The sequence below is a fragment of the Mustela nivalis genome, assembly GCF_964662115.1.
Source record: "Mustela nivalis genome assembly, chromosome: 6".
Lineage (NCBI taxonomy): Eukaryota > Metazoa > Chordata > Mammalia > Carnivora > Mustelidae > Mustela > Mustela nivalis.
The window spans coordinates 85,498,980-85,526,399 of record NC_139025.1 but is presented as its reverse complement, the minus strand read 5'-3'; the positions used below and the strand labels follow the sequence as shown (position 1 = coordinate 85,526,399).

General features: G+C 55.2%; 2 protein-coding genes across 2 annotated transcripts; both read left to right on the top strand.

The window, feature by feature from the left end:
* Positions 1–1,140: 1,140 nt before the first annotated feature.
* DLL4 (delta like canonical Notch ligand 4) lies at positions 1,141–10,244 on the top strand. The gene is made up of 11 exons (XM_082735563.1): positions 1,141–1,526; positions 1,638–1,907; positions 2,428–2,485; positions 3,320–3,583; positions 3,992–4,052; positions 4,141–4,271; positions 5,714–5,883; positions 6,041–6,260; positions 7,260–7,962; positions 8,479–8,587; positions 9,125–10,244. Exons 1-11 carry the CDS (start codon positions 1,461–1,463, stop codon positions 9,128–9,130), a joined length of 2,058 nt encoding a protein of 685 aa, XP_082591689.1. The 5' UTR covers positions 1,141–1,460; the 3' UTR covers positions 9,131–10,244.
* A 13,975-nt stretch (positions 10,245–24,219) lies between these two features.
* On the top strand, positions 24,220–26,637 carry CHAC1 (ChaC glutathione specific gamma-glutamylcyclotransferase 1). The gene is made up of 3 exons (XM_082737634.1): positions 24,220–24,629; positions 25,011–25,046; positions 25,499–26,637. The coding sequence occupies exons 1-3, from the start codon at positions 24,363–24,365 to the stop codon at positions 25,898–25,900; spliced, it is 705 nt and encodes a 234-aa protein (XP_082593760.1). The 5' UTR covers positions 24,220–24,362; the 3' UTR covers positions 25,901–26,637.
* The last annotated feature ends 783 nt before the right edge of the window (positions 26,638–27,420 follow it).

Here is a 27,420-nt window from a genome sequence, read left to right as displayed (position 1 = left end):
CCGCGAAGGCGAGACAGACGCAGCGGTCTGAAACCCAAACTAGTGCGCGCGCTTTCAGTTCCACCCTACATTTCGCCCCTATGAGGAGAGGACCCGGGTCTGCCGGACCTCAGCCCCTCATCAGGACTCTCCAGTGGCTGGAGCCAACGCTGGAGCCAGTAGAGTTCCTCCCTGCCCCAACGGAGCGACAGGACGCGGGTGGGGGGTTGGGGCTGCTGGGGTGGGGGGAGACGGAGGGCAGTGGAGCTGAAGCTGAACCCAGGTGAGGGGAGGCGCTAGAGGAGGGGCCAGACCCTCATTACCATACAGCTGAGGACGCGCCCCCCTCCCCTTACCTCGGGGACCACGCCCCCTTCCCCAGTCTCCGGGACCACGCGTCTAGGGGCTGGCACGAGTCGAGCCCAGGAGGGGGGCAGAAGGGAGAGGCACGAGTTGGACACGCCCCTCGCAACTAGGGAGGGAGACGCCCACCAGGAGGAGGGAGCCCCCGGGAGCCCTAGAGTCTTTGACTCAAGGACCTCGTCTTGCCCGGTGTGGCCACAGAGAGGTTAAAGCGTCCACTGGCTTCTCTGTTGTGAGGGGGACGCGAGGTGGATGGGAGCTCACAGGTTGGGGACTGAGGTGGCGACAGCTTCCAGGGCTCGGGGAAGAAGGCGATCCGAGTCCTTCGACCCTGCTTTCGCTTTCCGAGCTTAAGTTCTTTTTACCTGCTCGAAGGCTGAAGGTAACTAGCTCCGGCTGCGAACGGACCGCCCACGGGGACTCCCCAGTGTCTCCGCCTCCACGACCATCCGGGAACCACTCGCTCACCTCCCTCCCCATTCCCCCCAGGCCCTCCCCCACCCCCTCTCACAGCGGGGTCTCGGACCTTAACTCCTCCGCCGCGGAGAACTGGTTACCTTGGCACGCGCAGAGTTAGGGGACCCAGGGGCTGAGAGCGGCGCGGAGGGGCGGGGACCTGTGCGTGACTGGCTGGCCGGAATGGGGGATGGCGGGGGCGGAGGCCCCCTCCAGGCCCTGCTGGGGCTGGAGCGCTAGAGGCCGGGAGGGGAGGGGAGAGTGACCATGGGTTCTGAGTGACAGGCGGCGAAGAGACGAGCCAATATATATAAGGAAGGCTCCCGAGCGCACAGGTTTCAGTAGCGGCGCAGAGCGCGAGCTGGGAACACGAGGCCAAGAGCCGCCGCTCCAGCCGCCTCAGTGCAGTGTACCCAGCACTAGCCCGCTTGCAGCTCCACTATCAGCCCGAGGACACGTCCTCAGCCCAGCCGCCACCCAGCCATCCTCACCTGGATTACCTACCGCAGCAGCTGGAGCAGAACTAGCGAGAAGGCGAAGCGAGAGGAAAGCCCCAGAAGGGCTTTTCAGGGACCCCTCCGGCGGATAGACGCACGGGAAAGCGGCGTCCCGAACCAAGCCAGCTACAGGGCGGGCGCGGGGAGAGAGCGACGCTCCAGGGGATGGCAGCCGCGTCCCGTAGCGCTTCTCGCTGGGCGCTACTGCTGCTGGTGGCACTTTGGCAGCAGGTAACGTCCCGCGACCCCTCCACCCCTTCCCGCCGCGCCCGGAGCCTGAGCCCCGGGCGTCTGCCGAGCTGACCGCTCCCCTCCTTCCTTCCCTTGGTCCCTGTGCAATAGCGCGCAGCCTGCTCCGGAGTCTTCCAGCTGCAGCTGCAGGAGTTTGCCAACGAGCGTGGCGTGCTGGCCAGCGGGCGGCCGTGCGAACCCGGCTGCAGGACGTTCTTCCGCGTCTGCCTTAAGCACTTCCAGGCGGTCTTGTCGCCCGGGCCCTGCACCTTCGGCAGCGTCTCTACGCCTGTGTTGGGCACCAACTCCTTCGCCGTCGGGGACGATAGTAGTGGCGGGGGACGCAACCCTCTCCAGCTGCCTTTCAATTTCACCTGGCCGGTGAGCACAGCCCGGGTGCACTGGGGGGTCGCGAAAGACGAGAAGGGGGCTCCCTGGGACCAAAGCCCCCCCCCCCATTTCCTCGCTTCCAACTAAACCAACCAACCAACCAAACAAACAAACAAACAAACCAAGGGTGCTCTCTTTTGATACTTTCTTCTGACTCTCCCCTGAGACCTCATCCTCAGGAAGGCTCTCACCGGTCTCCCTCTTCCCAGTCCTGTGCCCTCTCTTCTCCCAACTCTTGGGATATGATTTTCATGAGCCACTGCATCAGCGCATCACCCACCTTCGAATGACTCTAGCTAACATGCCCCCATCTCTCAACCCTCCTGCTCAGGGTTCTCCGCTCACCTTCCCCGCTCGCGCGATGCTGCGCACAGACCCGTTATGTTGACCCGGGAGTTGTAACTGTATCCTGCAATTAGATTAATTAAACCCGAGGCCGCGAGGCACCTCCACCTTCCCCGCCCCTACTCATCTCTCTCTGTCTTCCCCCACCCCCTCCTTTGGCCTCCAGGGTACCTTCTCACTCATCATAGAAGCTTGGCACGCGCCAGGAGACGACCTGCGGCCAGGTGAGTAGCTCGCTCGGCCGCCACAGGGGGGCGACACGGCGCAGCGCCGAAAGAGTTAAACTGTGATAGGCGGGGGAAGTGCGGGGTGGGGGGTGAGGGGGGCAGGACTCTAAGCTCTGCCTGGAGCTGCGCCCCGCGCTGGACGCTCGGATTCCGCTAGCTGCCTGGACTCTGAGCACAATTGCGTTTCCTGCGGGTTATTTTTGGCGTGGGAACGCGGGGAGCACGGCGGTGAGAAAGGCTGAAGCTGCCAGCACCGCTGACGGGCCCCTTCCTGTATTTTACACCTTTCGCGAATTCCGCTCCTTTGGAAAGGGAATAATGGCTTTGGGATGTTGTTCTGACACAGAGGAAAAGGATATTTCAGCAGCACAACAATTCTCACTTTGAAAAGGAAAAAGAAAAGCATTGCCCATCTCTAAGGGCAGAACCCGTGAATGGGCACCAGAGGACCCTTTGCTCCCAGGGTCCTCCCCGGCCTGGCTTTTTCCTTTCCTTTTCTTTTCTTCCTCCGTCTCTCCCTCCTTCCTTCTCTCTCTCTTTGCCCCTTTTTTTCTTCTCCATTTTGACCTCTTTTCCTCTTTCCTGGTTTATCTGCCTCCAGAACACTGGAGAACATTTTGACATCCTTCTGTTAGCTCCTTTCTGAATGATATCAGGCCTTCAGCTAGTGCACACACGCGCTCGCAGGTGGCAGCTAAGCAGTGGGACATTTGGGTTCCTCTAGCCTGTGCTTGCTTGCTGGGGGTCTTCTGAACAGCTGGTTTGATCCAGCAGTTGCTGGCATTCTCGGGACTGGCTGCCCTTCCTTGACCTGGCCCTCTGCCCCTTCAGAGGCCTTGCCACCCGACGCGCTCATCAGCAAGATCGCCATCCAGGGCTCCCTAGCTGTGGGCAAGAACTGGTTACTGGATGAGCAGACCAGCCCCCCAACGAGGCTGCGCTACTCTTACCGGGTCATCTGCAGTGACAACTACTATGGGGACAGCTGCTCACGCCTGTGCAAGAAGCGCAATGACCACTTCGGCCACTACGTGTGCCAACCAGATGGCAGCCTGTCCTGCCTCCCCGGCTGGACTGGGGAGTACTGCGAAGAGCGTAAGCAGCCAAGCTCCTGCCTCCCTGGCTCCGGGTCCCCCGGAGCCAACACAGTGGCCTCTTTTTGGCCACAGCCTACCTCCCTCACAGAACAGGTCCAGGCTGCCCACTAGCCGGGTCTCAGGAACAGGTGGGGATGCTTAGGATAGGCGTGGACTCTGATCTGTCTTTTCTTAGTGCTCCTCCCCATCTTGCCAGAGCCCACAGGGACCCCCTTATTGCCTTCTATCCAGCCTGGATTCTCCTTCCCTGTGCCACTGTTGCCCTTAATAACACCTGCGGCCCCTCTGGGAGGCCAGGAGAGGGAAGTGAGACCAGGAGAGCTGGGGGCGCCCCCAGGGCCAGGAGAGGGAGAGGGGGCTGCAGAGTCCTTAACAATCTGACTTGGGTTCTGTTTTCTTTCCTCAGCGGTCTGTCTTTCTGGCTGTCACGAACAGAACGGCTACTGCAGCAAGCCAGCGGAGTGCATGTGAGTAGGGGACAGGAAGTGGGCTAGGAGGGAGCCAGCCCCCCAGCTAAGCCCTCACCTCACCCTCAGCCTCCCTTTTGCTCAACAGCTGCCGCCCAGGCTGGCAGGGCCGCCTCTGCGATGAATGCATTCCCCACAATGGCTGTCGCCATGGCACCTGCAGCATCCCATGGCAGTGCACCTGCGATGAGGGCTGGGGCGGCCTCTTCTGCGACCAAGGTGAGTCAGGGCAGCGAGAGCACGCAGAGGGGCTGGGAGAGGTGGGCAGGGGTGGGAACCTGAGCGCTTGCCCTTCTTACTGGATGACTGCCCAGTTGGCTTATCTCATAATCCTTCAAAGACCTTGGGGCTTTTAAGGATCCTTACATTGGTCTAGAGTGAGATGGTGGGTCCTTCTTGCTCAGGGTGCCTAGAGAAGCCAGGAAGCAGGAGCAGTTGCAGGTTGTGCTCAAATTCCAGCGAGGCCCAGGAGGAGAGATGCTGGGCTCGGTTCCTCCTTCTACCTTGTAGTTACCTATTAACCCCCTAAGTGTTTGCTTACCTGCCTGGGCTGTTTGAGCAGCTCTCCCTACACAGCTGTCTGGTGGGGTGTGCCCAGCAGCTGCCCTGAGACTGTGGGCGAGCTGCGCCCCTGGGCGGAGTGGCATCTAACCGACTTCTTGGTGTGGGGCAGAAACAGCCTCCCTTGTTCCTCCCCAGTGGCGCTTGCCAGCCAGCTGCCTCAGCCTACAGTCTCTTTCTGGGTTTGGGAGGGCAGGCTGGTCACTCCTCCAGTGGGGGTCGGCCAGCTCCAGCCGTGCGGGAAGGAGCCTCTGCTCCCTCATCCTGTAGCCAGCTGCAGCGTGTCTCCCATTTTCAGGGTCAAAGAGGGTGGCTGTTGCCATGGATACACCAGCACAAGCTGAAGGAAGGGTGGTCAGGGGGCTTGCCAGGCTAGAAAGAACTTGCCTGGGCCCTGACTTTCTGGCATCAAGGGGCTTGGAATTCAACAGCCCCTGTATTCTGTGTGTTTGTGTGTGTGTGTGTGTGTGTGTGTGCTTTCTCTACCCTACCCCAAACACATGTACACACCTCTTCCTGCCCACTCTCTTTCTTCTCCCCACATTAGCTCCCAGGTAACATAGTCATATACTCATCAGAGGCAAACACAGCCCTTCAGTTTCTGTATTTGCTCCCTCCCTGTCCTTTCCAAATGAGAAAACAAATACTTATATTTCAAAATACTATAGCAATGCATTTCCCTTTAAAAAAATGCCTGGTCACTACTTAAGGTGGCTTTTACCTCCTTCCTATCATTTCCACCTGTTAACATTTTATCCCTCCTTCTAGGCTTATCTCAGCTGCCCCCCCTCCATGAAGCCTTTTCTGACTTCCTCCTTCACATGGGGCCTTGCCATCCACTCCTCCTCCTTCCCTTCCTTCTACCCTGGTGGCCAGTGGCTGGGAGCTTACCTAGCAGGCAGTTGTCCAACTGTATTTTTTTTTTAAACTTGGGTGCATTGCTCGGGTCAGATGTGGGTCAAGGAAGAAGGGTATGGGCCAGGACGACTTTGGGCTGAAGCCTCTGGGGCGCACACGGATGGTGAACTTGCACTATGAGGAGCCTGGAGGTGGGGACCATTCTACAGCCCTGCTCAGCTGTCTGGTGCCTGTCTTGGCAGATCTCAATTACTGCACCCACCACTCCCCCTGCAAGAATGGGGCGACGTGCTCCAACAGCGGACAGCGGAGCTACACCTGCACCTGCCGCCCAGGCTACACTGGCGTGGACTGCGAGCTGGAGCTCAGCGAGTGTGACAGCAACCCCTGTCGCAACGGGGGCAGCTGTAAGGTGAGACTCGGGCCCATAGAGGTCTGGCCAGGTAGAGCCAGGGGGGCCAGTGGAGGTGCAGCCATGGCATTATGGGTGGGGTGGGGGGGTCTGGTCCCAAGCCATGCATTGTTGCCCCCCTGGGTCTGACTCACGCCTCTTTCTGGTCTCTCTCCAGGACCAGGAGGATGGTTACCGTTGCCTGTGTGCCCCGGGCTACTATGGCCTGCACTGTGAGCACAGTACATTGAGCTGTGCCGACTCCCCCTGCTTCAATGGGGGTTCCTGCCGGGAGCGCAGCCAGGGAGCCAGCTATGCCTGTGAGTGCCCCCCTAACTTCATGGGCTCCAACTGTGAGAAAAAAGTGGACAGGTGTGCCAGCAACCCGTGTGCCAATGGTGAGTCTCGTGGCCTTGTTAACCCGGGGTTGGGAGCGGGCTTAGGACTCAGAGAGCCTTCTGGGGAGGGAGAGTCAGGAGCAGAGAGAGGCCAGGTCTGTCCCTCTGGGCAGGCTGAGATGGTCCCAACCCGCTCTGGGTGGTGAGGGGCTGGCATCATCAGCTGGTGGTTTTGGAAGAAGAGCAGGTTGGCAGTGGGTGCAGGCCTTAAGGGGAGGAGAGGCACATACCCAGCTTCACGTCTTAGTCTGACATCAGAGCCCCCTCCTGGCGGGGGTGGCCTCTGACCATCCCCAGGAAGTCCTGGTCTAGGGAGAGGGACCTATGAAGCCTTGGGCCCCTCCTAGTGAGAGGCTGGCACAGTCAAGGCCCGACTTTGAAAGGCCTCACCTTACCTCCTGGCCATGTGGAGCCTGGCATGGAACAAGGCATCTAGAATGTTCCGCATTTTGGGGGGCACAGAGCACACTGGTTATCTTTGTCTCCTTGGTCTCCTGATGACCCTCTGTGAGCCAGGCAGCACTGTGCAGGAGAGAAGCCTCAGGAGCTGGAGAGGGGTGGGAAGGGCAGAGATGGAGCCTGTTCTCCAGATAATCACTCTGTTAACTTTGTTAACCGATAATTACATTTATTTGAGCATCTACTATATACCAGGCAGGGGCTCCTGCCTTCCTGCATCATCCAACCTAACCCTCGGAGATCTCCTGTGGAGGGGAGAGAGTTATACTCTAATTTAACAAGGGAGGAAACTGAGGCTTCAAATAAGGCACAGCAACAGGTGCCAGGTCACCTTCAGCTAGAGAGAGAACCCAAACAGAGCTGTCCGATTCCAGCTCTGCAAGATGCTAGTGGTTTTTATATGTAAGTTCACTGAAGAATTCGGGGCCCAGATCTCCCGATTCCTGGTACAGCACTTTTCGTGGTGGGATCTGGGCTGGGGCGCTCCCCCTGGGGGGACTCCCAGGCGATTGCTCACTCAGGACCCATGTGTACCCACAGGGGGCCAGTGCCTGAACCGTGGTCCTAACCGCGTGTGCCGTTGCCGTCCTGGGTTCACAGGCCCCTACTGTGAACTCCACCTCAGTGACTGTGCCCGCAACCCTTGTGCCCATGGCGGCACCTGCCACGAGATGGAGAATGGGCTTGTGTGCACCTGTGCTGCTGGCTTCTCTGGCCGGCGCTGCGAGGTGCGGATACATGTCGACGCCTGTACCTCAGGACCCTGCTTCAATGGGGCCACCTGCTACCCTGGCCTCTCCGAGGACAGCTTTGTCTGCAACTGTCCCTATGGCTTTGTGGGCAGCCGCTGCGAGTTCCCTATGAGCATGCCGCCCAGCTTCCCCTGGGTGGCTGTCTCTCTGGGTGTGGGCCTGGTGGTGGTGCTGGTGTTGCTGGGCATGGTGGCGGTGGCTGTGCGGCAGCTGCGGCTCCGGCGACCTGACGACGGCAGCAGGGAGGCCATGAACAACTTGTCGGACTTCCAGAAGGACAACCTGATCCCTGCTGCCCAGCTCAAGAATACAAACCAGAAGAAGGAGCTGGAAGTGGACTGTGGCCTGGACAAGTCCAACTGTGGCAAACAGCAGAACCACACGCTGGACTATAATCTAGCCCCAGGGGCTCTGGGGCGAGGGACCATGCTGGGAAAGTACCCCCACAGTGAGAAGAGCTTAGGGGAGAAGGCGCCACTGCGGTTACACAGGTGAGCAGCACTGGGATGCTCCAGGCCTGGCCACAGGGCCCTGCACGGTACTCCCTAGGCTCCCCCAGGACAGGTGGAAGGCTGGCACCAGGCCCTTGACTAGTTTCTCAATGCTGACAGGAGTCCCTTGCGACAAGACAAGATTTCTTCGGCCAGGGATCCTTCTTCCCTTCTTCTCATTCATTCTTTCATTCATTCACAAATGTCAAGGGACCACATGGGACGGTGTGGGGGGGTGTCTCTTCTGACTCTGTCTTTCCATGGGATGGCTTGCCTGGAAGAGCAATGCTGGTTTTTTCCAGGCCTGAGACCCTGGTAAGGTTGGAGGTCCTGTGGCTCTCTTGGGGGCCTATTCTTCACTGTCCCCCAGGCTAGCCTTGGGCATTCCCAGTCCCTGTGTCTTCTCTCAGAGCCCATGCCCTTTGGCTCTCCAGGGTCAGAGACAGGTGCCCACCTGTCCCCCACCCAGCCTCTACCCCCGCCCCTCCCTCACCGGCCTGTCTTGTGTTCCCACAGTGAAAAGCCAGAGTGTCGGATATCAGCGATATGCTCCCCCAGGGATTCCATGTACCAGTCTGTGTGTTTGATATCAGAAGAGAGGAATGAATGTGTCATTGCCACGGAGGTGAGTGCTGGGCTCACCTTCCCTTCTAGCATGCCTCCTTCCGCCATCCAGGAATGGGAAAGTAGCCTGGTGACTCTCAAGCCCAGGGGCCCGCTTCTGAAGGGTGGGTCAGAACCCCTCCTTGGCAGGCCAGGTTCAGGGGCTCTTGGGTCCCTGCTGCCCCTGTTGCTGCAGAGGATGTGAAACAGGAGCCATGGGGGGGTGAGCTGGGCTTAGCCCTCCCCGTTGTGTTACCGCTGGGCTGGGTGGCCGTGGCATCTGGCCAGCTCCCTGGCACTGCTTCCCAGCTGCTGGGGTAGGGGGCAATAGTGGTTGCCTTGTGTCCCTGTTGCCCCTTCCCGCTGCTTCCTCCATTGGCCAGCCGCACGAACACAGGCTCCCAGGCTTGTGCATGTATCAGGGCCTAAGTCTGGGGAGGGCTGCCCCACCCTCCCTTTGCCCCACCTGTTTCTCCAGGGAGGTCCCGGGGCCACCATGGAGGAGGGAGTTCTTGTCCTCCAGGATAACCGACTTCCTTGTTTTCCACGTTCTCTCCAGGTATAAGGCAGGAGCCTTCCCAGGACATCCCAGCTCGGCCCCAGCAGCTGGATCTTCCTTCTGCATTGTTTACATTGCATCCTGGATGGGACATTTTTAATATGCAACGTGCTGCTCTCAGGAGGAAGAGGGAATGGCATGACCTGGACAGACTGTGAACTTGCCAAGAGATGCAGTACCCTTCCATGCCTCTGGGTGTCTGTCTGGCATCAGACTGGTGGCCGTGCTGGCCCAGGGAACAGAGGAGAGGTGCCACTGGAACCCAGCCGGGACCTTCAGAGGGCCCCTCTGGGGATCTGGCCTGTTTTCCAGAGGGAGCGGCATTGGCCTTATGGGGCCTGGAGCTGGTGTGGCCTCCACTGGCATCTGTGTTTCCAAAAGTGCCTTTGGCCCAGGCCCCACTGCAACAGCTGGGTCCAAATCAGAGAGGAGGCCAGTATGAGCGGGGCCATCTGCAGGCCCGGATACCATCGGGTGCAGCCCTTGGCAGGAGCTGCCCTGCAGGTGAGGTGAGCGCCCGAAGCGGAAGACCTTTCCGCCTGGTGCCTTCAACTACTACACGAGGGCCTTGCTCATAACACCCCTCCAGCTTCTCCCTGGCCTTGGCCCTCTGGGCAAGGCTGTTGGTAAGCCTTACCTGGCTCCCCAGCCTCCTGCCTGGGGTGCCTCTGCGTTCCCATGAGCACACAGAGGAAGGGCCTGCCAGGGGAGCCAGGCCTAACTGGGAAGCTCAGGGCAGTGATGCTGGAAATTCCAGTGAGGAAAAAAGGAGGTGCCGTTGCCACCCAGGCCCTTGCCTCCCTTGAACCATTCCTACAGCCTCGAGCCTGGGCTTTGCCCACACCCACTACTGCCCCCCGACCACCCTTGAAGCCGATCTTCAGAAATCAATAATATGAGTTTTTATTTTGTTTTTTTTTTTTTTTGTAGTTTATTTTGGAGTCTAGTATTTCAAGTAATTTAAGAATCAGAAGCACTGACCTTTCTACATTTTATAACATTATTTTGTATATAATGTGTATTTATAATATGGAACAGATGTGTACAGGAGTTTATTACTTCTTGGGTCCTGTGTTTGTGATGGCAGAAGGGGAATGAATGCTCTCTCCAGCCTCTCTGACTCCCTGTCTCCTAGTGGTGCCCGCTGCTCTGCCAGAACCGCCGGGACCGTGGGCACGCACTTGGGCTTCGCCTGCTGGGCTCCGGATGCTTGTCCCCTTCCAGTCCTTACAGGGCCCCAACTGGCGCATCTACTCCCAGGCCTAGACCAGCCTTCCCTACCTGCTGGCTTGAGGCTGCTGTGGCCCCCTGTTTCCCCCTATGTTTCCACCATCACTTGGGGGATATGACCCCTGACCTGAATCTATCCCCCTTTCTCTCCTCAAGCCTGAAAAAAATTTGGGGCTCCCTAGTCAGCCTGGGGGATACAGGAATTTGGGGGAAGGGATGATTCTCCTGGTGTTGCTCTTCTCAAGTAGATTCACTTATTGGAGAATGGGGTCTCTGAACCAGAATAACATCTGGGTCTTTCCTCCTGCCACTGAAGGGTTTTAGATAGACTGGCACCTACCTACTCTTTTCTCAGTCCCGGCATGGCACTGGTCTTGGGGGTATGCAGCATGGGGGACTTGCCTTAGGTCTGTCCTTGCAGCCAGCCAGGAGAACTGAGTCCAGGCACCTGGTCTACCCAGAGCTGCAGGAGTTTATTGAAGACCGCAGGGAGAGGAGAAGGAAGGGGAGGTGGCCTTCCCTGAGTCCAGGTTTCTTGGGCTGAGACACTAATGAGAGAGTTTCAGTCTTGACTTCGTGTCTACCTTCCTGTAAGGTACGACATGGTCCCTAGGGGGCCACAGTCCTCTCTCTATAGCCAGATATATCCCATGGAGAGCAAATGATGAAAAAAATTGAGTCACTGACAAAGGCTAAGCACATGCTCCCAGCCTGTCTGCAGTAACGCGAAATAGGCCCACCAGATGCTCCCCATGGAGTCCAAGTACATGCATGCTCCTTGCCCTCCCTTTTCCTTTCTCCCTTAAACGCACAGCATGCTCACCCTTGACCTGGGGGCTTATGCTGAGATGTGGGAGCTAGAGACCTAGGCTCGTCCACACTCGCCTGCAGGCACATGCTCCACGCCTTGCTCTTGCTCCCCTCACTGCACACAGGGTATCAAACAGGAAAATATTCAGGGAACCGTTCCCACAGCCTGAGCCGGCAGCAGGGGGAAGAACAACACGACCTCACTCTTCCTGCCCAAAATGAAACAGGAAAGCGGCTCCCGGGCCCTGGGGGCTGGGAAAACTGGGCCGGGACACAAGGCAGATGACGAGGCTCCCATGTGGGGGACAGGTAGGACACCCGCGAGCCTGCACGTCCACACAGCCAGGCTGTGCTGGGCTTCACGGGCCACCAGCGCCTAGAGAAGAGCCTTGGAGGGGAGCTGGCTAAAACCACTCACAGGCTCTGATGCCCTAGACAGGGAGCTGAGAGAGTCCACCACACAGGCTTTCCCCGGGAAAGCGGGGATCTAAGCACAGATCTGGGTTAGGCACTCTAACCTGTGGTTCTACCTCCAGTGACCCTGCAGAAGCTAGACCAAGCAGCTGGTGTATGGACAGGCCACAGCAAAAGCCTTTCTATACTTAGCCTGGAGGTCACTTCCTGAGGGTGCAGCTGCTTCTCATGGGTAAGGTACCCAAGACTTTCTTAAGACTTTCCTTAGAGTGTCCAGGTATACAGGAGAGGTCCCTGGCTTGGCAGAAACAAGGTCAAACAAAGCCCTGGGAAGTGCTCTCCACGGTTTAGCAAATGCCTCCTGAATTTGTTAGAGTATTTCATAAGAGAATTCAGAGTTCAGTGGCTCCTTAATAGCCTGGAGGCAGTGCCCAGCCTAAAGGCTCATCTGACCCCTCTGTGAACTCTAGCTCTGGGGACAGCTGCTTTTCCAGGACCCACGGGCTGCTAACCACCTGGGGATCTCTGCGGGGTGGGGAGGTGAGTCAGGAAGATGCAGTGAAGGAAGGAATGCCTTTATCCTGCTAGTTCCACCAGGGCCCCCCCCTCCAGCCTCAGGGCCACTCAGGATTGGTTAGGGGGTAGGAAACAAAAAGACAGTGTCTTCTATCTGCACCCCTCCCGCCCGGTACCCCGGCTCAGGCTAAATAAGACCATTAAACTCAGGCAGTCGGGATGGACGCTCCAACTCCTACGGGGACCCCCGCCCCAACACACACACACAGGGCTCTCCCCTCCCTGCATCTCTCCAGCCCTTCCCCCTGGGTCCCGGCAGGATCGGCAAATCCAGCCCTCCGTCCCACGTGGCCTGCTGCATTCCGGGAAGGGGATGGAAGTGATTCACTCAGGGAACTGTGACTGTCCCTTCCCGGGGAGAGGATGCACCTTCCCCGGGTGGCCGCGCCCTCCCTCGTGTCCAGGGTGCACGACTCGGTCCCATGGCCCCGCCGGATCCCCGCGGGCCCCGAGCCCCGGGCGCGGCGGAAAGGGCAGGTGCGACGCGCTGGCCGGTCGGCTCTCCACCTGCCGCCGCCGCCGCCGCCGGGCGCCCCGGAGGTCCCACGGCACCCCCGCCCCCCTGCGCTCTTTGTTACAGCCCGACTTCCTGTTTGCGGCCTCCCGACCCCGGCTCACTTCCCGGGCCGGGAAGCTGCCGAAGGCCGCGAGTTTCTCGGAGACGCCCCCGCCCGCCGGGCTCCGCCCCTCGCCTCCCCGAAGCCCGCCCCGGGCCTGGGAGGCCACGCGGGGTCGGGGCCGTGGCCGCGGGAAGCCGTCCGGCAGGCAGGCGGAACCGCCCGGGGCCCCGCTGCCCGGCACCAGAGGGCGCTGTGCAGCCGTCGGGGCTGCGCGCGGTCGGGGGCTGCCCTCTTTCGCCGGGGCTCGGGGGCTCAGCCCTTCTCCATCCCCGGGCCCGAGTGGGCGAGCCCACGGAGGCGGCGGCGGCCTCGAGTTCAGTTGTCTTCGTAGCGCAGAGCTCCCTACGGGCGCCGACCCCGAGGAAGTGGACAGCAGAGTGCAGCGCGGCCCCTCAAGACGCCTCAGGGTATCCAGAGACACTGGGCCGGGGGTGGGGGTAGGGGGCTTCGCGTACAGCCAGCTTCCTACCCATCTCGCGGCCCTCAGGCTTCCAGCTACCCCCGCCCCGGAAGTAGCCTGAATGCAAACGAGTGGGGGCGGGCTGCAAAGAGCCCCGGGTCTGAGCCCGGAGGTTGAAGCTCCTTTGCCCCAGTAGGTCTCATTGCCAGGTGACCTGGGACAAGTCCATCCAATTCTTATTGCTTACACACTGATGGAGCACCTTTCATATAGCAGGCTTTGGCCATAAAGCATGGTCTCTGCCCAAGGAGGCTAACCGTCCTTTAGCCTTTCAGATGATGTCCATACTCTTGCCTATTACTAGGAGGTTGAAAGGAGTTGGTGAATGAAAATATTTATGAGCAACGGGTTCCCCCACTGATTGGTTAATCCTTCCCAAGCTTATGCCAACAAACCACTTTCTGCTGCTTCCCCTCTCCTAGCCCACAGGATAGGAATGGGGCTGGCTAGGTAGTCCCAGCAGTAGCCCTAAGGACCAAAGGGGCAGCTGAGATCCCAGGTTGTCTCCACCATTGCTTCCTGTTGTGCCCGTTTTTTCTTTAATATTTTATTTATTTATTTGTCAGAGAGAGAGAGAGCGTGCGCGCACAAGCAGGGGGAATGACAGGGAGAGAAAGAGAAACAGACTTCCCACTGAGCAAGGAGCTGGATATGGGGATTCCATCCCAGTACCCTGGGATCACGACCCTATCGGAAGGCAGACACCTAACCGACTGAGCCACCCAGGCGTCATTCCCCTTGGGATTGGGAAAGAGGTGCCACTTCCCAGGCCTCTGTTGGAGCCCTGCCCCTCCCCTGCTCAGTACCCCTTGTCTTTAAGGAACACCACTAGCTTAGGTCAACTTCTGATGTGGGAAGTAGTGGAAGGGGGACTCTGGTGCTGGGAAGAGATGGCAGAACCCCAAGTCCTCAAGAGTCCCTTTCCCCTTGGAGATCTGTCACAAGTGGCTTTTGCCCTATTTTCCCCTGGCCTCTGGGGCCCTGCACCCTACTCACACTCTGGCCGAATGGACTCAGCCTGTTCCCTTCATGCCCAAAGACCCTCCGAGTCTACAACGCAGGGTCCAGAAAGCCAGCTAAAGCTACGGCAGACACAAAGTGACTAGCATCTCCAGCGGCTGGATTCATCTCTGGGCAGCAGCCTGCCCTGAGTCATGGCACCCCTACAGGGCAGAGCCAAGCCAAAGCCCTGCCAGGCACAGCCAGCCTGGCTGTCTCCAGTCCTCCTGCTTCTTGGCTGAGTTTGGAGGCAAAGCAAACCCGGGGAATGAGCAGACAGGTGTGTGCCACTCGGCTTGTCTAAAAATTGCTGTCCTTTGGGGTGCCTGGGTGGCTCAGTGGGTTAAAAATTGCTGTCCTTTTCCCACACTGGCAGCCATCAGGCCAGGCCCATCCTTCTAGACCAGGTCTGCTATCACCTCCGCTTGTGGCTCCCTTCACTCAGTTGCTTCCTCTTCTCTCTCTCTGGTAAAAGAGCTCTGGAAGATTCTAGAATCCCCTTCCCATTTGCAGTAGGTTCATAGGGGATGGTATTCTAGCTGCTCTCATTTAAGAGGCTTTACTTCCTTGGCTCTCTCGGGGCCTGAATCATACTTCTCCACATGGGCTGTTTTTCTCGAGTTCTCTTAAGTCAGGTCCTACCACACTGCCACATTTCTGTGGGGTCTGACATTTGACTCTGACCCACGGGCCTCCCCTCAGCATCCCTGCCACTACACTGAAATGCTCCTCATTGCAGTTCTCAACCCTGCATCCAGCCACTGGCTGCCACCATGAAGGATACCTTCCTTCCCTCCTTGGAACTGGGAAAGAGGCCCCACCCTCCCAGCCCTCTGTTGGAGCCCTGCCCCTCCCCTGCCAGGAGGACGAGGCCCAGGGTCTGAGTAACTAGGCCCAGGGTCTGAGTAACTAGAATACTGCCCTGCCCCGCCCCCCGGGATACTCTGTCAGTTGGGTCTTCCTCCCTCATTAGAAGCTGAGAAATGTAGCCAAGTTTTCTCACCATCCCATGCACCCTTCTGTCAGGACATGGGGGAATTCTTATAGTCCATGCTTTTGTAGACAGGGTACCACGTAGCCTTCCACCCTTGGCCCAGGGTCTAGCTGACATAACCAGCAGAGTATGGTCTTCTCTCCCCCATCTGAGGCAGACTGTCCTGAGAGGTTCAGCTACTCCTTCTACCCATCCTTCTGCCAGTATTGACAGGACCTCTGTCCTTGCACATGGTACACTTATCTTTCAGAAGTATGTGGGAGGTATAGCCACTCCTAGACTGTGGATTATTTTATTCATTTATTTAGTTTAGCATCTCTCCCCTCCAAGCATACACAGAAAATCTCTCTCTTTGTTCAAGCAACTATTAATAGTGGGCTTTGGGCAGACTATCACTTACCTGCCTTTCTGGGTTTTTATTTTTAGGTTTTTTTTTTTTAAGATTTTATTTATTTATTTATTTGACACAGAGAGATGATGAGAGAGGGAACACAAGCAAGAGGAGTGGGAGAGGGTGAAGCCGGCTTCCCGCTGAGCAAGGGGCCCGTTGTGGGGCTCAATCCCAGGATCCAGAGGATCTGAGCCAAAGGCAGACACTTAATGACTGAGCTATCCAGGCATCCCCTGTTTTGTTTTGTTCTTAAGATTGTATTTATTTGTCAGAGAGAGAGAGAGAGCACAAGCTGAGGGAGCAGCAGGCAGAGGGAGAGGGAGAAGCCAGCTCCCCGCTGAGCAAGGAGCCCAATGCGGGGCTCATTCTGGGATCACGACATAAGCCACCCAGGCACCCCGCTCACTTTTTAAGATTTATCAAAGAGAGAGAGAGAGAATGAATGAGGGGAGGGGCAGAGGGTGAAGCAGGCTCCCCACTGAGCAGGGAGATCAACGCTGCTGCATCCCAGCACCCTGAGATCCTCTCTTGAGCAGAGAGCCCAACCCAAAGGCGGACGTTTCAGTGGCTGAGCCGCCCAAGGGCCCCCACTACTTCACTTCTGACTTGAGACTTGTGGGTTTTTCCACGTATCCAGCAATTGTGCCTCACCACCTGGGTGTGCGTAACTCAGCGAGAACACTATCAGCCTGGAAACAGCATCAGATCCCACAAACTCTGGGGCTCAGTGCCATGAGACTGCCTCCCACCTCAGAAGCAAATCACCAGTCTAGGTTACTTGTGCTTCTAAGCCGCTGCAGAGCAGAGGTTCCCACAACCCACTCAGGAACAGGCAGATGGAAGAGGTGTGTGGGGCAAGGTATGTGGGAAGGGACCTGGAGCTTCCCTGTCCTCTTTGGGTATGCCGCCCTCCTAGCACCTCCCTGTATTTAACAACCCAGAAGCTTCCCAACCCCCTGTCCTTTTGAGTTTTTACAGAGGTTTCATTACACAGGTGTGATCGATTAAATCATTAGCAACTGGTGATTGACTCAATCTCCAGCCGTTCTCCCCTACCCAGAAACTGGAAGTTGGGGCTGAGGGTTCCCGTTCTCAATTTCAATCACCTGGTTGGTTTCCCTGGCAACCAGCCACTCCCCCTCCCCCATCTTTAGAGAGTCCAAATAGCCTTCACATAACTAAATTCAGGTGTGGCTGATGTGGGCTTGTTATGAATAACAAAAGCCACCTTTATCACTCTTATCATTTAGGAAATTCCAAGGGTTTTAAGAGCTCGGTGCCAGGAACAGGATCAAAACCAAATGTATACTTCTTTTTTTATTAAGATGTATCCATACCTATAAATATGGCAGTTTCATGTTTCAAGCTGTTAATAATTTAAAATAATGTTTTTTTATAATTTTTGAGGTATTTTTCAGCTTTTTAAATTCTAAATGTTAGCTTTTTTACTTAATTTTATTATTTATTTGCTGGGGCGCCCGGGTGGCTCAGTGGGTTAAAGCCTCTGCCTTCAGCTCAGGTCATGATCCCAGGGTCATGGGATCGAGCCCCGCATCTGCTATCTGCTCAGCAGGGAGCCTGCTTCCCCTCTCTCTCCGCCTGCCTCTCTGCCTACTTGTGATCTCTGTCAAATAAATAAAATCTTAAAAAAAAAAAGATTTATCTATTTATGGGGGCTCCTGGGTGGCTCAGTGGTTTAAGCCTCTGCCTTCAGCTCAGGTCATGATCCCAGGGTCCTGGGATCGAGCCCCACATCGGGCTCTCTGCTCAGCGGGGAGCCTGCTTCCCCCTCTCTCTGCCTGCCTCTGCCTACTCGTGATCTCTCTCGGTCTATCAAATAAATAAATAAATAAATAAATCTTTAAAATAAATCTTTTTTTTTTTTTTTTTTAAAGATTATTTATTTATTTATTTATTTGCCAGAGACAGAGGGAGAGAGAGCGAGCACAGGCAGACAAAGAGGCAGGCAGAGGCAGAGGGAGAAGCAGGCTCCCTGCCGAGCAAGGAGCCCGATGTGGGACTCGATCCCAGGACCCTGGGATCATGACCTGAGCCGAAGGCAGCTGCTTAACCAACTGAGCCACCCAGGCGTCCCAATAAATAAATAAAATCTTAAAAAAAAAAAAGATTTACCCATTGATGGGGCACCTTGGTGACTCAGTCCTTACGCATCTACCTTTGGCTCAGGTCGTGATCCCAGAGTCCTGGGATCAAGCCCTGTATTGGGCTCCCTGCTCAGCGGGAACCTGCTTCTCCCTCTCCCGCTTTCCCTGCTTGTGTTCCCTCTCTCGCTGTCTCTCTCTGTCATAAATAAATTTTTAAAATCTTAAAAAAAAAAAATTATCCATTTATTTTAGAGAAAGGTAGAGGGAAAGTGTGTGAGTGGTGGGGGGTAAGGCAGAGAGAGGGAGACAGGCAGACTCCCACTGAGTGGAGAGCCCAACTCAGGGCTCTAACCCAGGATCCCCACCAGTGATCTGAGCTGAAACCAAGAGTTGGACCCCCAAAGGACAGAGCCACCCCCAGTGGCTATATATTTCTTATAGGCTGGCGGGGCGGGGGGTGGTTCAGTCATTAAGTGTCTGCCTTTGGCTCAGGTCATGACCCCAGGGTACAGGATCCAGTTCCCCACTGGGCTCTTTGCTCATGGCTGGGGGGGGGGGCTGATTTTCTCTCTGCATCTCTCCCCTGCTCTCTCTCTAAAAGGAAAGAAATTAAAAAGTAAATAAAAATAAATCATAGGCTATGGCTCTATCTTGGATAAAATGGAAAGGGAAAAAGTCTATAGTAAAAACCGTGAGCCAACTATATATTAAGCTCCCACATGCCAGGTGCTGGCTAAGGTATTATTTCTTTCAGGCCTCATCAGAACCCACAGGTGCATACTATTAATCCCCATTTCACAGTTGAGAAAACTGAGAACCAGAGACAGTGCACTTGATGGCAAATGGTGGAGATGGGCTCAAATCTGGGCAAACTGGGCTCAAGAGCCCACGTCTGGGGAGGTTTTTTTCATCTCTTGGGAATCAGCAGCTTTATAAAGTAACCTCAGCGCTTAGCATAATACCTTAGCAGAGTCCCGGAGCTCCTAAAACACACCTTCCCCCAGTTCAGATAATTGTGCCCACTAACACCAGACATTGTTTGCAGTGACTGGAATGAGAAGTGGGAAGGAACAGATCACAAGGAAATGAGAAGTGATCGCCCGAAGGGGAATAATAAGGAAAGGTTCATTTGAGAAAGGTCTAGAAAAGGAAGCCATCATGTGTGTCTCACCTGTAAGTCATGTGCCACTCTTCAAGGTGGAGGTAATCCTCTCTCATGAGGGGTACTTCTGTGGGGATGACATCTGAAGCCCCTTCCTAAGGGGATTTTCAGAGGAAAGACAGGATGGCTGCTACAAAAGTCAGAGAGGAATCCACTGAGTGGGAGTGTCCTACTGGAAGGGAAGGGGACAGATGTTGTTGGCAGGGATAAACGAGGAATAGGAACAGGCAAGATATATCCCCAGGAAGGTGGCCAAGACCCCTGGGCCAACTTTTGTAGGGATTCTTGTTTTGAGAGGGTCAGGGTTGAACCTGTGTCTTTCAGGATTCCTTCTCCTCTGAACCTCAGGGTGCCCTGGACTTTTCAAAGTTAAAGCTCCACTTCTTCTACCTACTTTTGTGGAGAACCTTCCATGAGCCAGCACTGAGTGGGTCCCCACAGAGGACCTCAAAGATGGAGTCTGCTCTCAGGGAGCTCTCAGGAAGCAGGATATCAAGAGCTTACCAGCAAGGGGGATCCAGGTTTGCTCTACCTGCCTTTATTTTTATTTTTTAAAATTTATTTGACAGACAGAGATCACAAGTAGGCAGAGAGGCAGGCAGAGAGAGGAGGAAGCAGGCTTCCTGCTGAGCAGAGAGCCTGATGCGGGGCTCGATCCCAGGACCCTGGGATCATGACCTGAGCTGAAAGCAGAGGCTTTAACCCACTGAGCCACCCAGGCACCCAGGCACCCCCCTGCCTGCCTTTAGACTTAAGCTCTGTGGCTTGCCAGGCACCCCTCTCTTGCCTGTCTCCCTCTCTCTGCCTTACCCCCCACCACTCACACACTTTCCCTCTACCTTTCTCCCCATTTGTTCATCTGTGAAATGACATTTACCTTACAAAGTAAGGGAGGAGTTTGTAACCAGAATGATATAAAGCATTTAGACAACTGCCTAGCTCATGGTAAGCACTCAACAAATGATTGTTTCTGTGGGAAGCATGAGGTGGAGGGGACACATAAACAGAAGTGGGGTAAAGGGCTGTGGGAGCAGAGGAGGAAGAGCCTAACTTACCTGGAGTTACTGAGGTCCTCACCAATGGGGCATTGTTCTGGTGTGAGGAAGTTAGCCAATGGGCATCTTGAAAATATGCCCTAGGTAATTTTTTAAAAATATTTTATTTATTTATTTGACAGAGATCACAAGTAGACAGAGAGGCAGGCAGAGAGAGAGGGAGAAGCAGGCTCCCTGCTGAGCAGAGAGCCCGATGTGGGGCTTAATCCCAGGACCCTGAGATCATGACCTGAGCTGAAGGCAGAGGCTTAACCCACTGAGCCACCCAGGTGCCCCCTGCCCTAGGTAATTCTGAGATACTTTCTGCCCCTCAGCCACCAGAAAACCATGAACTGCTCTTTAAGAGCAACTTTTATTATTAAAAATTATATCTCATAAGCCTTAAAGAGAAAAGGAGTCACCTGTAATGTAATACCTCAACACATCCATCATTGGTCTATGCCACTTCCCCCCATCTATTTCCTCATGTATCTTGTTATCATTGTTTTAATAGTTTTAATCATAGTGCATGTGATGGTTCATAGTTTGCATTTTTGCCTGACTCTGCAGCCCTGGGCATTTTTACTATGTTGTTTTCGTAGTGGATTTTTATTGTGACTTTTTCTTTTCTAGATGGAAGTAGTTTATGTTCTCTTAAAAAATCCTAGACAATCTGAATTGGCATAAAAAAAGAAAGTGCAAGGGTGCCTGGGTGGCTCAGTGGGTTAAAGCCTCTGCCTTCAGCTCAGGTCATGATCCCAGGGTCCTGGGATTGAGTCCGCATTAGACTCTCTGCTCAGCAGGGAGCCTGCTTCCCTTCCTCTCTGCCTACTTGTGATCTCTATCAAATAAATAAATAAAATCTTAAAAAAAAAAGAAAAGAAAAGAAAATGCAGGGCTACCTGGGTGGCTCAGTCTGCTGAGTGTCTGCCTTTGGCACGCACAGGTCATGATGCTCAGGTCCTGGAATCAAGTCCCTTGTCGGGCTCCTTGCTCAGCAGGGAGCCTGCTTCTCTCTCTGCATGCATCTCCCCCTCCTTGTGTTCTCTCTCTGACAAATAAATGAAATCTTTAAAAAAAATAAAAAAGGAAAGTGCAAATCTCATACAGTCCTACTACTCCGAGGTAAGCACTGAACTTTTTCACGTGGTCCTGTGGATTTTTTTCTATGCAAATAAACACATACAGACTTTTTAAGTTTAAAATAGTTATATTAGGTTATTTTATAACTTGCTTTTTTCACAGAATTCTGCATCAGATAGGTTTCTGTGTCAGCAAATATAAGCATACATAATTGTTTCTAATGACTCCACAGCTTTAATTTTATATTCATATAAAATTTATAAAACTTGATCTATTGCTGCATATTTAAGTTATTCTCTTTGTGTGTATTTCTCTGCCATGGGGATTGATTGCATAATTTACTTACACACTGAACTATTTTTGGATATTTAAATGTTTTTTTCTTCTTTTGTTTGGCTATTATAAATAACAATGCATTGAAAAATCTTTAGGCATATGACTTTTCCCATATTTTGAATAATTTCCTGGAGTGGAAATATTGGGTCAAAGGCCAGGGATATCTTGTGACTTCTGATTTATATCCCTAAACTGCTTTTTCAAAGCATTGTTTGTGTCAATTCAGATGCTTCCAGGAATGTGTTGGTATCAGTCTCTGGCCTCCTACCCTGCTACCCAAAGGTGGTTCATGGGAGGGGGGGGGAGCGTCCTTCTTAAGAAGCAAGTAGCAGGGGTGCCTGTGTGGCTCAGTGGGTTAAAGCCTCTGCTTTCAACTTGCATCATGATCCCAGGATCCTGGGATCAAGACCCACATCAGGCTTTCTGCTCAGCAGGGAGCCTGCTTCCCCCTCTCTCTTTCTCTGCCTGCTTCTCTGCCTACTTGTGATCTCTGTCAAATAAATAAATAAAAATCTAAAAAAAAGAAAAAAAAAGCAAGTAGCACAGGAGATGCTCATATGGATGAAAGGGGACAGGATACAGAGTAGAGAGGAGTGTGAACATGGAGAATGGAGGGAAAGAGAAAGAAATGACCAGAAACAACCATTTGCCTGTATTTTTTTCCTATTAGAAAAGTAATTCATGCTCCTTGTGAACAGCAACAACAAACTTTTCCAAAAATGTTTACATTTAATATTGAAAGTTCTCTGGGGATGCCTGAGTGGCTCAGTTAAGCCTCTGCCTTAGCCTCAGGTCATGATCTCAGGGTCCTGGGATGGAGCCTTGTGTCAGGCTCCCTGTGGGGAGTCTACTTCTCCCTCTCCCTGTCCCCCTTCCCCTGCTCATGGTCTCTGTCTTTCTCTCAAATAAATGAAATCTTAAGAAAAATTATTTATTTTAGAGCAAGTGCAAGGGGAGGGAGAGAGGGAAAGAATCTCAAGCCAACTTCCCGCTGAGCACAGAGCCTGGGCCTGGGCTAGATCTCACAACCCTGAGATCATGACCTGGCTCACCCTACAGAGATACCCAGGCGCCCCTAACTTACTTTGTTTTAAAATAACTAGCTTCATGCTATACACACTGTAGTACAACATTCCTACTGGAGAATATATCTTACACACTTTTGGAATGACTACTTTAAGTATGCCTATAATTTTTAGTTTAAATATCTACTTAAGGAGCACCTGGGTGGCTCAGTCGTTAGGTGTCTGCCTTCCCCTCAGGTCATGATCCCAGAGTCCTGGGATTGAACTCCACCTCAGGCTCTCTGCTCGGTGGGAAGCCTGCTTCTCCCTCTCCCACCCCGCCTGCTTGTATTCCCTATCTCCCTGTGTCTGTCTCTGTCAAATAAGTAAATAAAATCTTTTTTTTTTCTGTTTTTTTTTTTTTTTTTTTAAGATTTTATTTATTTATTTGACAGAGAGAGATCACAAGCAGGCAGAGAGGCAGGCAGAGAGAGAGGAGGAAGCAGGCTCCCTGCTGAGCAGAGAGCCCGATGTGGGGCTCGATCCCAGGACTCTGAGATCATGACCTGAGCCGAAGGCAGAGGCTTAACCCACTGAGCCACCCAGGCGCCCAGTAAATAAAATCTTAAAAAAAAAAAAAAATCTACTTAGAATCTAGTGAGAAGCAATCTTGCCCTTTTCAGCTGCCAGAGGGCTCACCCTGGACCTCATTAGCTGTTTCCCCCAGCTAGTTCTGCAGTTCCAGAGACAGGTCTTCTCCTGCCTCTGTTCCCCATTTCCAGCCAGAGACATGCCTAGGGGGCAGCCCTTTGCCTCTGCTTAGGGGCTTAACCCCAGATGGCCAGCAGACCTTCCATGGGTCAGGAGGCCAGTAGCCAAAAGAGAAGCCCGGTAGCTCGCAGCTGTCTGCGAGCCTTAATTTGGCTGCCTTGACTGCCGCTCCCAGAAACTTCCGAATTTCTGTGCCTAAGGATGAACACAACCATTGTTGGAGAAGTTTCAGGTCCAAACTATGAACTAAACCCATCGCCTCAGGGGAGAAGTGGCCCGACTTTACAGGTTCTCTCTCCAGTTTTGGTCACCACTGCCAAAGTGACAGCAGTGGATGCAAGTGTGCTGAAAGGCTCCACCCCAAGCCTACCCGGGCTCAGGGGTTCCACACCTGGCCCTGGGAGTAGCCCTCACGTGAGGCCCGCAAGCTCCCGGCGCCCGGCCTGACTCATCCTCGCAGCTTCTGCAGAAACCTTAGCCAGCCCCGTGACTCAGTTTCTCCATTTGCTCACGCGGGCCAACAGCTTGAGTCACCTGTGCGGAATGCAGAGGGTGCCTCCGACGGCTTCCCTAGAATATGTGCTCCCAGGCAGAGCCCCAGAAACGGGCACTGACGCCACCCAGAGAGGTCCTTCGGGACATGCCCTTCACTGGGCCTGTTAATGAGTCCGTGCTGTCTGGGGTGGCAGTGAGCGGACCAGGTGCACCGACAGGGCTGGTGGGGAGATACCCGCCCGGGACACGCCAATCGTGGTTCCTCAAGGGCGTAGGCCGTGGAGGGGCTGCCAGAGGGACGATCAGTGCCTGCGTCCGTGCCTACTGTCCACTGCCCGCGGCCTGACGCAATCCGAGGTGCCCTTGCTGCATGCCGGAGCTGGGGAAACCTCCCCCGCGGTTGCATCACTCCTGCCAGGTTTGCTATAGAGGTGGAGCCGAGCCAATCACCGGGCGCGCTGGGCCTGGGGCAGGCCGGGCAGTTATCCACTCAGAGGGCGGCGCGGTTAACCGGGAAGAAAAACACGAAGGTAATTGGTCAAAGGGGGATTTGCCCCGCCCCAATCACCGCGGCAGCTGGCGCGGTGGGCGGAGACCCGTTGCGGCCGGAGGGTTTAAAAGGCACCTCCGGAGGGGCCGCGCAGCTGGAGCGACCGAGCGGTGCCAGGCCAGGTGTGCGCGTCCGTCGGTCCTTCCGTGCCTGCGCCGGAGACCAGCCTCGGAGGCCGCCGGGCCCGTCCCTGTGCCCGGCACCATGAAGCAGGAGTCCACAGCCCAGAACACGCCGCCCGCCTCGCCGCCCGCCTCGCCGCCCCTCTCACCAGCCCCCTCGCCAACCCCCTCGCCACCCTCGCCGCATCCCCGGGATGACGGCGACCCCCAAGCGCTGTGGATTTTCGGGTACGGCTCCCTGGTGTGGAGGCCCGACTTCGCCTACAGCGACAGCCGTGTGGGCTTCGTGCGCGGCTACAGCCGCCGCTTCTGGCAGGGAGACACCTTCCATCGGGGCAGCGACAAGATGGTGAGCATTTGACCATGCCCGGGGGAATGAAGGGGTTGGGGGCAGGGTAGTGGGCACCAGTGCCCTGGAATGTCTGGGCTGTTCGGGGAAGTGTATAGACCTGAGCCTGGGGACTGTGTCTTAAATTTCAGTGCCCAGTGGATCCCTGTGATGGCTGGAATCTGTGATCCTGTGGATCACCATGTTGGAGAGTATTTCTGGTTATCAGTTTGGGCCTCTGCCATGTATGTTTCTCCATGTATGCATCACTCTCTCCACTTGCCCTGGATGAATGGGGCTCACTGAGGCCTGGACCAGCAGGGTTAATAAGGTTTCTTCCTCTGGTTCTGGTGACAGCTGATTTCTAACTTGTCTTTTTCAAAATTTTTCTTTCCTCCTCAGCCTGGCCGTGTGGTGACCCTCCTTGAAGATCATGAGGTAAGTGCTTGAGTCAAGAGAGGCACTCCCTGGGGCCTAGCAGGGAGGGTTGCAGACAGAGCTCTTGGGTCCGTGGCTGTAGGCTAGATGAGATGCTACTCTGGCAGCAGGGAAGGTGGTCTAGCTCAGTGCTTCTCACTAGAGTCACCTGAGGATTTCCTTAAAATGCAGATTGTGATTTAATAGGATTGGAGGGTAGCCTGAGACTTACTCCTCCTAATTGTACAGATGATGCCACTGGTTTCCAGACCACACGCTCTGAGTAGGAATCCTTTTGGCCCTGGGGCCAGACCACCTTGTCAAACCTTGTGAAGAAAGGGAGAATGAGCTTAATGTATTGCTATTAGATGACTCATCAGTCCTCTGCCCACTTTCCTTATAGAGCACAGACCTGAGGTGGGATTAGCCAGGAGCTGTTTTGGGTGACCGTGGTGTCCGTGTTTTCCTCCTAGGGCTGCACTTGGGGTGTGGCATACCAGGTTCGAGGTGAGCAGGTGAGCGAGGCGCTGAAGTACCTGAATGTTCGGGAAGCAGTGCTTGGCGGCTATGATACCAAGGAAGTCACCTTCTACCCCCAAGATACCCCTGACCAACCACTCAAGGCATTGGCTTATGTGGCCACCCCCCAGAATCCTGGTTACCTGGGTCCTGCCCCTGAGGAGGCCATTGCAACACAGATCCTGGCCTGCCGCGGCTTCTCAGGCCACAACCTCGAGTACTTGTTGCGCCTGGCGGACTTCATGCAGCTCTGTGGGCCCCAGGCACAGGATGAGCACCTGGCTGCCATCGTGGACGCTGTGGGCACCATGCTGCCCTGCTTCTGCCCCACCGAGCAGGCTTTGGCACTGGTCTGAGGGGCTGAGCCCCTGCACAGAGTGTCCACATAGACATGGGGCCAAGTCCCCAAGCCTGTGCACACAGTGGACTTGATAGAGTTGGAGCCCGCTGGAAGGACTCGGTGGACAGCTGGGAGCCTTTCTCCTAAGCCCCTGCCTGTCCCACCAGCCTCCAGCTATCCTGTCTGACACTGACTACTTGAAACTATTTATTGCACCATGTTGGTGTGGTGGGCAGGTGGGGGGCCTGCCCCAGACATAGGGGCCCTGCTGAGCAGTGCCCCACCTCAGGCACCTGGTGCCTGGCCCAATTCCCCCCAGTGCTGCTGCTAACCCCATACCATCCAGGGCTCTGCCTCCCATCCCCAGTCCAAACACTCCTCAGCCCGGGAAATAGAGGACATGGGAAAAGTCCCAGCCTGTTGGGAGGGGCGGGGTGGGTGTGGGTGGGGGGTGAGGATTAGGGAGCCTTACAAGAACTGAGACACTTGAGGGTCCTGTTGATCCCCGCCCTTTCACACCCTCCCCCTGCCACACACCCCTCCCTCCCCCAGATTTCCAGGGTAGAACTGGATCTGGAGCCCGAGCATAACTGCTGAGGCTGGGCCTGGGCCTCTGAGCCACTTGGCTGTTTCCTGTCCCTCTGTCTGTCTGCTTGTCTTCATGTTGGTCTGTTCCAAGGGAGCTCATCACTATGGGCCCTGGTACCTTCCCAGTCTGTCCCACACTGTTATCCATAAACTGATCTCTTATTATCTGTTTTGTGCTGGAATGTGGTTCTTTCTTCAGAGGGGCTGTTGGGGCAAGGGAACTGGTGAAGCCCTGGAAGGCGCACAAGAGGGGCAAGGGCTCCCTCTCTCTCCATCTCTCTCGCAGGGAGGGGGGCAGTTGAGAGGGCAGGGCTACCGGCCGGTTTGCAACAGTCCCAGGAGGCACCATTCACATCTTAGTGCAGGCAAAAATGCTCTGAGGTGCGCAGAATTCCGTCTGCAGGGCTCTACTGGGCAGCCTCATGCGCTGCGTAATTACCAAGGGCCTGGTGCTCTGCGACTCCTTTCTGATGCCCCGAGGAGGCTGGCGGGCTTGGAGGTCAGACCAGGTCTTCCTCTAGCCGCTGCCTCTTGCTGACCTCGAGAGGAGACCCCTGGCTTCCTGCTAAAGGAGCAGGTGGGTTAGAGAAGGGTGACAGCAGAGACCTGTGGCCTTTTGGAGGACATCCAGGTGCTTTCTGTTGCCTCTTGGGGCTGTGGTGTGGGCTGTGCCTTCTTGGTTAACCTGACCTGCCAGGACTCTTGCTCTCTATGGAAAGAGTTGTTGGGGGTGCCCTCTGGGCTACTACTTGTTTACCATCTACCTGCTCCTGGTTGCTGCTCCCCCCAAGCCCCCACCCCCATCCCCAGGTGCAAAGCCCAGCCCCCTGGGAGCTTAGTGGGCTGAGCCTCTTGCTCCTGGGCCCACAGGACAGCTTTTTCATTGCAGAAGAGCCTGGCTCCTCCCTAGCCTCTTCCCTCCTTGGCCCAGTGACCTCCCGAAAACTC

Bases quoted from the DNA above. Each gene is read 5' to 3' on its own strand.
- DLL4 (XM_082735563.1), top strand. From the start codon at position 1,461: ATGGCAGCCGCGTCCCGTAGCGCTTCTCGCTGGGCGCTACTGCTGCTG. The intron at 2,486-3,319 runs GTGAGTAGCTCG...CTGCCCCTTCAG, and splicing joins AGGAGACGACCTGCGGCCAG to AGGCCTTGCCACCCGACGCG. The intron at 4,272-5,713 runs GTGAGTCAGGGC...CTGTCTTGGCAG, and splicing joins CGGCCTCTTCTGCGACCAAG to ATCTCAATTACTGCACCCAC.
- CHAC1 (XM_082737634.1), top strand. From the start codon at position 24,363: ATGAAGCAGGAGTCCACAGCCCAGAACACGCCGCCCGCCTCGCCGCCC. The intron at 24,630-25,010 runs GTGAGCATTTGA...TTTCCTCCTCAG, and splicing joins ATCGGGGCAGCGACAAGATG to CCTGGCCGTGTGGTGACCCT. The intron at 25,047-25,498 runs GTAAGTGCTTGA...TTTTCCTCCTAG, and splicing joins CCCTCCTTGAAGATCATGAG to GGCTGCACTTGGGGTGTGGC.